Raw genomic sequence first — 10,431 nt, forward strand, 5'->3', positions numbered from 1 at the left:
AGGACCAGCCTAGGACCCCAGAAGACCCAGATTTGGGCCCTTTGCCTCAGGTTCTGCACCCCTGGTTTAAAACATCTGGCCAATTCCAAATTTGCTAAGGATCTGTCAAATATTTTGGGGTGGGAGGAAAGGTCAAGTGCTCACTACTTCATATTTATATTGATGAAGGAGCAGCCAACCAATGATGGTTTTACCTCTCTTTTCCTGTCCACTGAGTGAGCCCTGAGGCACGCCCGATGACATGTCAAGAAAAAACACAGTATGTTTAGGGATATCTGTGTCAGGGCCCAATGGGAGAGCTATTTTAATCTTAAAGGGTAAAAATACTCTTTATATGGGAACGCCCATTTAAAATAGAAACATTTCTCTTCATATTCCTTCCTTCCCAGTTTTACTTCCATGTACACAATACCTGCAGGTGACCTTGAAATTCAGCTCATCTTTTTTCTAACCCTCATGCAGGATCAGAATTCTGGAATTTACTCATTTGGGAAAAAGTCCAAAACTGAGTGTTTTCGTGAACTCTTGTCATTTCCTGTGATCTTCTGAGATTGTGGCTGTTCTCTCTGTTCCAGGTCTTTGTGAGTCTTTCCTTGCTCAGCACAGAGCGTTTTATGAGCGATGCCCTGATCTTTCTTTTGAGCAATGTCTGGGTCGTAGGCACCTATTTTTAGTATTGTCTTGCATGCCTCATTAATCTTTTTAAGAGCAGGCTCCTGGATTTGTGCTGGATTTTTATTCTGTGCTCTTTCTATTTCTTCCAAGGCCTGTTTTTTTGCCCTCTCCAGTTCTCCCCTAGCTTTGTATGCCCTCTTCTGTTCTTCTAAGGCCGTCTTCTCGGCCTTTGCTTGTTCCTCCAGAGCTGCCTTTTGAGACTTGGCAAATTCCTCCATAGCCAGGTGAGCTTTCGTTTGTTGCTCAAGTGCCTTCATCCGTGTTCTTTCCTCTTCAGCCAAAGCTTTTCTCTGTCTTTCCTCTAGGTCCTTAAGCATCATCTCAGCTTTCTGCTGTTCTGCTAAAGCTATCTTTCGAGCTTTTTCTTGTTCCTCCAGAGCTGTTCTCTGAACCTTAGCCAGTTCCTCTATAGCATGATGAGCTCTCACTTGTTCATCAAGAGCCTTCCTCTGTACTCTTTCTTGTTCCTCCAAGGCCTTTCTTCGAGTTTCGTCCAGTTCAGAAAGCATCATCTTAGTTCTCTGCTGTTCTTCAAAGGCCACCTTCTGAGCTCTCTGCTGATCCTCTATGGCCCTAGCTCTTGCTTTCTCCAGTTCTTCCATAGCAAGCCGTGCTTTCCTTTGTTCTTCTAAGGCCCGCTGTTGAGCTCTTTCATTTTCCCCCATGGCCATTTTTTGAGCTGTCTCTAAGTCCTCCAGGGCCTTCTTTTGAGCAATCCCTAATTCTTCAAAGGACTTTTGAGCTCTCTTTCTTTCTTCCACTGCTTTCTTCTCAGCCCTTTCCTGCTCTTCTTGAAGCTGCCTCTGAGAATTAAAGAGTACTTCCAAGGTTGCCTCAGCCATCTTTTTTTCTTCTAGGGATTTTTTCTGCTCTTCCATGGCAGCTATCTGAGCTTCCTTCTGTTCCTCCATGGCCTGTTTATGTGCTCTTTCGAGAGCTTCCAGAGCTTTTTGTGCTCTTTCTTGTTCCTCCAGGGCCTTCTTCTGAGCAATCTCTAATTCTTTGAGGGACATCTGAGTTTTCTCTCTTTCTTTCGTTGCTTTCTTCTCAGCACTTTCTTGATCATCTTTGAACTTTATCTGAGCCTTTGCGAGTTCTTCCAGGGCGACCTCAGCCATCTTCTTTTCTTCCCGAGATTTTTTCCATGATTTTTTCTGTTCCTCTAATGCTTGTTTATGAGCTTTTTCCAAAGCATCCAGAGCTTTTTGTGCTCTTTCTTGTTCCTCCAGGCTCTTCTTCTGAGCCATCTGTAATTCCTCGAGGGACTTTTGAGTTCTTTCTCTTTCTTTCTTTGCTTTCTTCTCAGCCTTTTCTTGTTCTTCCTGGACCTTTCTCTGAGTCTTTAAGACTTCTTCCAAAGTTGCCTCAGCCATTTTCTTTTGTTCTATAGATTTTTTCTGTGCTTCCTCTTGTTCTTCCATGACTGCCTTCTGACTACTTGTCTGTTCTTCCATCGCTTGTTTATGAGCGCTTTCTAGAGCTTCTAGAGCTTTCTGAGCTCTTTCCTGTTCTTCCAAGGCCTTCTTCTGAACAATTTCTAATTCCTCCAGGGACTTTTGAATTCTCTCCCTTTCTTTCATTGCTTTCCTCTCAGCCCTTTCTTGATCTTCTGTAAACTTTATCTGAGCCCTTGCGAGTTCTTCCAGGGCGACCTCAGCCATCTTCTTTTCTTCCCGAGATTTTTTCCGTGCTTTTTCTTGTTCCTCCAATGCCTGTTTATGAGCTCTCTCCAGCGTGTACAGAGCTTTCATGGCACTTTCTTGTTCCTCCCTGGCCTTTCTTTTAGCTTTCTCCAAATCCTCCAGGGCCTTCTTGTTAGCAACGTCTAATTCTTTTAGGGTCTTCTGAGCTATTGCTCTTTCTTCCAGTGCTTTCATCTCAGCTGTTTCCTGCTCTTCTTGGACCTTTCTCAAGAGTTCTTCCAGGGCTGCTTCAGCCTTTTTCTTTTCTTCTTGAGACTTTTTCTGGGCTTGCTCCTGTTCTTCCCTGACAGCCATCTGAGCTTTCTTCTGTTCTTCCATCGCCTGTTTACGAGCTCTTTCCAAAACTTCCAGTGCTTTTTGAGCTCTCTCCTGTTCGTCCAGAGCCTTCTTCTGAACAATCTCTAATTTTTCTAGTTCCTTCTGAAGTATTTCCCTTTCTCTTATTGCCTTTTTCTCAGCCCTTTTCTGGTCATCTTGGACCTTTATCTGAGCCTTTAGGACTTCCTCCAAGGCTGCTTCAGCCATTTTCTTTTCTTCTTGAGACTTTTTCTGTGCTTGCTCCTGTTCTTTCATGGCAGCCATCTGAGCTTTCTTCTGTTCTTCCATCGCCTGTTTATGAGCTGTTTCCAGAGCCTCCAGAGCTTTCTGAGCCCTCTCCTGTTCGTCCAGAGCCTTCTTCTGAGCAATCTCTAATTTTTCTAGTTCCTTCTGAAGCATTTCTCTTTCTCTCATTGCTTTCTTCTCAGCCTCTTCCTGCTCTTCTTGGACCTTTCTCGAGAGTTCTTCCAGGGCTGCTTCAGCCTTTTTTTTTTCTTCCTGAGACTTTTTCTGGGCTTGCTCCTGTTCTTCCATGGCAGACATCTGAGCTTTCTTCTGTTCTTCCATCGCCTGTTTATGAGCTCTTTCCAAAACTTCCAGAGCTTTCTGAGCTCTCTCCTGTTCGTCCAGAGCCTTCTTCTGAACAATCTCTAATTTTTCTAGTTCCTTCTGAAGCATTTCTATTTCTCTCATTGCCTTCTTTTCGGCCCTTTTCTGGTCTTCTTGGACCTTTATCTGAGTCTTTAAGAGTTCTTCCAAAGCTGTCTCAGACATCTTCTTTTCTTCTAGAGATTTTTTCTGTGCTTGCTCCTGTTCTTTCACAGCAGCCATCTGAGCTTTCTTCTGTTCTTCCATCGCCTGTTTATGAGCTGTTTCCAGAGCCTCCAGAGCTTTCTGAGCTCTCTCCTGTTCGTCCAGAGCCTTCTTCTGAGCAATCTCTAATTTTTCTAGTTCCTTCTGAGCTATTGCTCTTTCTTCCAGTGCTTTCATCTCAGCTGTTTCCTGCTCTTCTTGGACCTTTCTCAAGAGTTCTTCCAGGGCTGCTTCAGCCTTTTTCTTTTCTTCTTGAGACTTTTTCTGGGCTTGCTCCTGTTCTTCCCTGACAGCCATCTGAGCTTTCTTCTGTTCTTCCATCGCCTGTTTACGAGCTCTTTCCAAAACTTCCAGAGCTTTCTGAGCTCTCTCCTGTTCATCCAGAGCTTTCTTCTGAGCAATCTCTAATTTTTCTAGTTCCTTCTGAAGCATTTCTCTTTCTCTTATTGCCTTCTTCTCGGCCCTTTTCTGGTCTTCTTGGACCTTTATTTGAGACTTTAAGAGTTCTTCCAAAGCTGTCTCAGAAATCTTCTTTTCTTCTAGATATTTTTTCTGTGCTTGCTCCTGTTCTTTCATGGCAGCCATCTGAGCTTTCTTCTGTTCTTCCATCGCCTGTTTATGAGCTGTTTCCAGAGCCTCCAGAGCTTTCTGAGCTCTCTCCTGTTCGTCCAGAGCCTTTTTCTGAGCAATCTCTAATTTTTCTAGTTCTTTCTGAAGCATTTCTCTTTCTCTCATTGCTTTCTTCTCAGCCTTTTCCTGCTCTTCTTGGACCTTCCTCGAGAGTTCTTTCAGGACTGCTTCAGCCTTTTTCTTTTCTTCTTGAGTCTTTTTCTGGGCTTGCTCCTGTTCTTCCATGGCAGCCATCAGAGCTTTCTTCTGTTCTTCCATCGCCTGTTTATGAGCTCTTTCCAAAACTTCCAGAGCTTTCTGCGCTCTCTCCTGTTCGTCCAGAGCCTTCTTCTGAGCAATCTCTAATTTTTCTAGTTCCTTCTGAAGCATTTCTATTTCTCTCATTGCCTTCTTCTCGGCCCTTTTCTGGTCTTCGTGGACCTTTATCTGAATCTTTAAGAGTTCTTCCAAAGCTGTCCCAGACATCTTCTTTTCTTCTAGAGATGTTTTCTGTGCTTGCTCCTGTTCTTTCATGGCAGCCATCTGAGCTTTCTTCTTCTCTTCCAGTGCTTGTTTATGAACTTTTTCTAGAGCTTGTACAGCTATCTGAGCTCTCTCCTGTTCCTCCATTGCTTTCTTCTGTGCAATCTCTACATTTTCTATTTCCTTCTGAAGTATTTCCCTTTCTCTCATTGCATTCTTCTCAGCCCTCTTCTGGTCATCTTGGACCTTTATCTGAGCCTTTAGGACTTCCCCCAAGGCTGTTTCAGCCATCTTCTTTTCTTCTTGAGATTTTTTCTTCACTTGCTCCTGTTCCTCCCTGACAGCCATCTGAGCTTTCTTCTGTTCCTCCATAGCCTCTTTACGAGCTCTTTCCAGAGCATCCAGAGCTTTCTGAGCATTCTCCTGTTCCTCCATCGCTTGCTTCTGTGCAATCTCTAATTTTTCTAGTTCCTTCTGAAGTATTTCCCTTTCTCTCATTGCTTTCTTCTCAGCCTTTTCCTGTTCTTCTTGGACCTTTCTCTGAGTCCTTAGGAGTTCTTCCAAGGCTGCCTCAGCCATCTTCTTTTCTTCTAGAGATTTTTTCTGGGCTTGCTCCTGTTCTTCCATAGCAGCCACCTGGGCTTTCTTCTGTTCTTCCAAGACCTGTTTATGAGCTCTTTCCAAAACATCCAAAGCTTTCTGAGCCTTCTCATGTTCCTGCAGAGCTTGTTGCTGAGCCTTCTCCTGTTCCCCCAGGGCTTTCTTTTGAGCTCTGGCCAATTCTTCCAGAGCCTCTCGCTGAGCTCTTGCAAGTTCCTCTAGAGCCTCCTTTTGGGCTCTCTGTTGTTCTTCTAGGATTATTTTGTAAGCTCTTTCTCGTTCATAAAGTACATTCTGCTGTGATTTTTCCTGCTCTTCTAGTAATCTCTGCCAAGTATTCTCGCCTTCATCCTGCTCTTCTTCATAAGATCTCAGTTTATCTTCTAGTTCTTGCTGAAGAGCTTTCAACTGTTCCTCCAGCTCTTTCTGGTGGACTATTCCCTGGTAATTCAGACCCTTCTGTTGAAGTCTCTCTTTTTCTTCCAGTAACTTCTGCTGGAAGTTTTTTTGTTCCCCAGTCTCCTTCTCTGTATTGTTTCTGTATTGTTTCCTTATGCTTTCCTTCAGATCTCTCTCCAGTTCCTCCCAGGGCGTGCCCTCTTGCTTTCTCTGCATTGTTCGCCCGACTGTCTGTGGCTCCTTCATAGTTCGCTCCCAAGCTTCCCTCTGGTTTTCTGTGGCTCCCTTGTGCTCTCTTTCTAGCTCCGCTGGGATAGTTTGAGGTCCTTCACACTTCTCACACACTTTCTGAATTCTGTCTAATAGCTCCTTGTACTTCTTTTCCTCATGTTTCTGATCACGCTTCCTCAAGATTTTGGCAATTTTCTGAGCCTTTGGTTGTACCTCCTTCAACATGGCATAGGATTCTTCATCATAATCCAATTGGCAGGCCAAGGAAAGGTCTTTAGCAGCCTTCTGCCAGTAACCAAGGAGCTGCAATGCTTTCCCTCTCCACTTATAGGGTTGTGCAGAATCTGGGTTAATTTTTATGGCTTTATCACAGTCCCTGATAGCAGCATGAGGCTTCTGAAGCTTCAGATAGACCCTGGCTCGGTTTGCATATAAGATGGTAAGGTGCGGATTGAGCTTAATTGCTTCAGTGAACAGGTCTAAAGCACTGAAAAGTTCGCCTTTATTGACTGCGTCAAAGGCTTCTCTCTTCTTTTTGTTTGCCTGTTTCTGCATTTCATCGGTCACCTTCAAGCGTTCATCTCCCATTTCTTGAGGAACACCTTCATCTGGCTCAATCACCTCTTCAGTATCAAACTCCAATTCACTTTCCTCACTGTCTGATTGAGTAATGCATTTTTGCTCTCTCTTTGCTGCCTCCTGAGTCCCCGGGTCCAGCATTTTAGATGTTTCATGTTTTTCACGAGTTATAAGAGGATCCCTTTCCTGGTCAGCAGCATATGTAGGATAAGCTTTGACTTGTTCCTCTGGAAAACAAAGAGGATATGTGTTGTGCTTTGGGGAACAATTATATGGATCTTCCTTTTCCTTAGAGATTTTAGATTTAGTTCTCTCTTGTTCTTCTGAAACGGTTTCTTGAGTTTCAGATTTCTTCTGGGGTATCTTTGACTGCATTCTCCCCTGGCGTGCAGGAGCTTCCTTCATCCTGTCCATTTTCTCCTTACACTCTCCTGCATTAGAGTGTTCCTCAAGTGTTCCCCAACTTTTCATGGTTTTCTGAGCCTGTGCTTCCACCTCCATCAGCATGGCATAGGTATGTTCATCATAATCCAACTGACAGGCCAAAGCAAGGTCTTTAGCAGCCTCCTGCCAGTAACCCAGCTGACGAAATGCTCGCCCACGCCACTTGTATGGTAATGCTACATCAGGGTTTATTTTAATGGCTTGGTTGCAATCACCGATAGCAGCATTTGGCATGTGCAACTTTAGAAAGGCACTGGCTCGGTTAACATACAAGCTGGAACACCGGGGGTTTAATTCGATAGCTTCGGTGAATAAGTCAACGGCTCTTTCTAATTCACCTTTCTCCACTGCAGCAAAGGCTTCCTTCGTTTTTCCACTGGCCTGCTTCCACTTCTCAGCTGTCTCCACATGGAAATCCTCATCATGATCTAGCTTGATCTCTTCCTCCTCGTTATCTTTTGCTTCTTCGTTCTCCAATTGTGTGCTGGAGTCTCTCTCGCTCTGATCTTTCCCCTGATCCTCTGAAGATGTCTCCAGTATCTCAGTTTCCTTATATCTTAGGGCACACTTTACCTGCCTCTCAGAAATCCTTTGAAACCCTAACTTCAATCTCCTTAGCACAGCACTGGCTTCTTCGTCGTATTCTAATTTGGAAGCAAAAGCAAGGTCACAGGCCGCCTCTCTCAAATGCCCCAAATTCTTGAATGCTTTCCCTCGCAATTTGAACGACTCTGCAGATTTCGGATTCAGCTCAATGGCTACGTCACAGTCTTTAATGGCAGCATTTGGATCCTGCAACAGCATAAAGACATTGGCACGGTTCATGTAGGAACTGGGAATGTGTGGATTCAGCTCAATCGCTTTGGTGAACAAATCAATTGCTTTCTGAAGTTCACCTTTAGCTAGGGCTTCAAAAGCCTCCTTGTTCTGTTTATTGATTTGATTCCTCATCTCATCAGTTACTTGCAGGCTCCCGTATGCCACTTCTTGAATGTCATTCTGCTGTTGTTCCATCATGTCTTCACTACAAGTTTCCAAACCGTTCATTTTGCTCAGATCTTCCAGAGGCTTATCACCAGCCTCACCTACACAGACATTGTTCAGAGTCACTGATAAGGAATCATTTAAGTTTTCTAATGACTCCCGAAGGAAGAGTCTGTCTTCGGAATTTGCACAGTGGAGATCAGACTTACCCTGGTCTAGCGAGCCACTTTGAACGTTCTTTGGTTCCATGATGAGGAAAAAGGATGAACTGGTGCAGGAGATAATTAAAGGGAAGGAAGAATGTAAGGAAATTGACTTGAGAGAGGATTTAGTTGTTATGCTAATGAGCGGCCTGATGAAAAATGGCCCTCATAATTCCTCTCTTCCATGGCCCTACTTCTATATCTACTACTACTACTTAATGTGCTAAAACTCAGTCCGAGAGCCCCACCAACAAAGGAAGATTTTGTGATGTCACCCATCACATCATCAACAGAATCTTGAGGCAAGTTCTTACTTAGTGCGATGCCAGCAAACAAAGAAGTTTCTCTTCTTTTTTTCCACTGTGTTAAAATGGGGTGTGTGGCAGGAGATTTAGACAGCTTTTTCACCTGCACAAAAATACTTGCAGCCAAAACGAGGAAGGCATTTACACCACTAGATGGAAAACTGCAGCTTGCTCTTTCACTGAAATGTGCCAGCAACTTTGAACTTTTCTGCCCGAAAACCATGAAACATCATGGTTTCTCACCCAGAAGCTGGTATGCCTAGTTATGTTTTTGGTACATAGTACTTGTTCTTACAAAACATATGAAGTGTTATTAACAGTTCTACTAGAGATTGACAGATGGGCATTGTTAGAAGAGCAGAGGAATTGAACGCTAGATTGGGAAACAATAAGACAATTGTGCAATGTGGGACCTTGGCATAGTATAATTTGGAGCAATTGTGTCTGTTTCAAATAATATTAATAATAATAATCTGCTAATTTGGGAGTATATTTTAGTCTAAAGTTGTTTCATGTTTGAAGCATTTTTTTACCTGTCGACCAAGAAAATGTGAGTGCTGTTACATGCAGAGAAACTATCCAAAGTGCTGCTATCATTTTCTTGCATACCACATCTGATATTTTTGGCTGCAGGGTTCCCATCAGGCAGAGGCCTAGCATTATTTCTATCATGGGCAAATTGAATCTGGCTGCAAGGAGGTGGGGTCACAAAATGCTCCTCCTCCATAATAAATAAATAAATATTCCCTCCACACAGAAAACCAGATACCAGGGAGAAAGTAAACTAGAAACCTTCTCTCTGAAATATGTGAGAACTAGGGAAGCAGGATATAAATGTAATGGATGAATAAATGAATTGTATCCATTGCATCAAACTGATTATGGGATAATTCTCACAAATAATACCTTTGTAAATAAAAGGAATTCAGTGTGTTCTAAGAAATAAGAATCTTAAAACGTAAGAGGTGAGATTATAATTCACAGTAAGTACACAGTATAATTATGATGCTTGTGGCACTATAAAAATAATGTATAGTTTCTGAACAATTTTTTTAAAAATCAAAAGTAATACTGTTGATTTGGGATAATAATCTTGGATTTTACACCATTCACAACTCTCTCTCTCTCTCATTTCTAAATATTTCATCATTAGTAAGGGAAACTACTAATAATGACAAATGACTGTTAAACTACATTTATTTTAAATCTGCCTTGCAAAGAGGGTGAAATATGATTAAAACAGGCATTACTTTAAATCCATATCTAGCAGATACATATTTTCATTTTTATTTTTACTCTAGAGCAGACATAAGGTCCCTAGATCAGGGCCATGGTGAGGTTTGTGGGTGCAGGAGGCTTTTAAGATCCAGATTGAGTCTCTTTTGCTGAGTCTAGGGTAAAAATGAAAATAAAGACACACACACACCAACTGCTAGGTAAGGATTTAAAGTAATGCCTGTTTTGGCCCTTATATACAGAATTTCCTTTGAACTGTTATGTGGGTGAGGAAGAGTCCATGGACAGCTCAATTTAATCCCATTTGGGAAGCTTAACCTAATGGAAGTTAGTACTGCTGAGCTTATAAGGTGGCCATGTTACCTATTTTACAGAGGACAGTCCTCTGTTTGAATCATAGAATAGCAGAGTTGGAAGGGACCTAGGCCATCGAGTCCAACCCCCTGCTCAATGCAGGAATCCACCCTAAAGCATCCCTGACAGATGAAGAACTGCCAGAAGGCTGTCCTCTGTTTTGAAGGCAACCTCTCTTTGAAGGGCTGTCCAGTCCAAGTCTGGTTTAAAGATAAAGAATCATCAGAAGGGAAAGCTGGGCCTTGAAGTTGCTCATCAGCAGCACTTGAACAGCAGACTGAGGAGCAAAGGCACAGAGCCCACCTGGTCAGTCTTGCGCACTGTAGTGAGACATCCTGCATTTCTATTTAAATTAAAATAATTATCTCTGTATTTATACGTATAGATACAAATTGTACAAAATATGTTTATAACAGCGTTTCAAACGCTGGGAAAATGAACCCACATTTCGAGGATTATTTTGTTAATTGAAGTGTGGATTCTTTCACTACAGAT

At 42.8% G+C, this 10,431-nt stretch overlaps 1 protein-coding gene across 1 annotated transcript; it reads right to left on the bottom strand.

Annotated features, from left to right (window-relative positions):
- Window positions 1–464: 464 nt before the first annotated feature.
- Window positions 465–8,087, bottom strand: LOC134396191 (trichohyalin-like). The gene is given in 3 exon segments (XM_063122637.1): window positions 465–2,387; window positions 2,667–3,767; window positions 3,801–8,087. Coding segments are annotated over 3 exon segments (7,311 nt in total).
- Between the last annotated feature and the right edge of the window lie 2,344 nt (window positions 8,088–10,431).

The sequence above is a fragment of the Elgaria multicarinata genome, chromosome 1 (assembly GCF_023053635.1).
Source record: "Elgaria multicarinata webbii isolate HBS135686 ecotype San Diego chromosome 1, rElgMul1.1.pri, whole genome shotgun sequence".
Taxonomy (NCBI): Eukaryota; Metazoa; Chordata; class Lepidosauria; order Squamata; family Anguidae; genus Elgaria; species Elgaria multicarinata.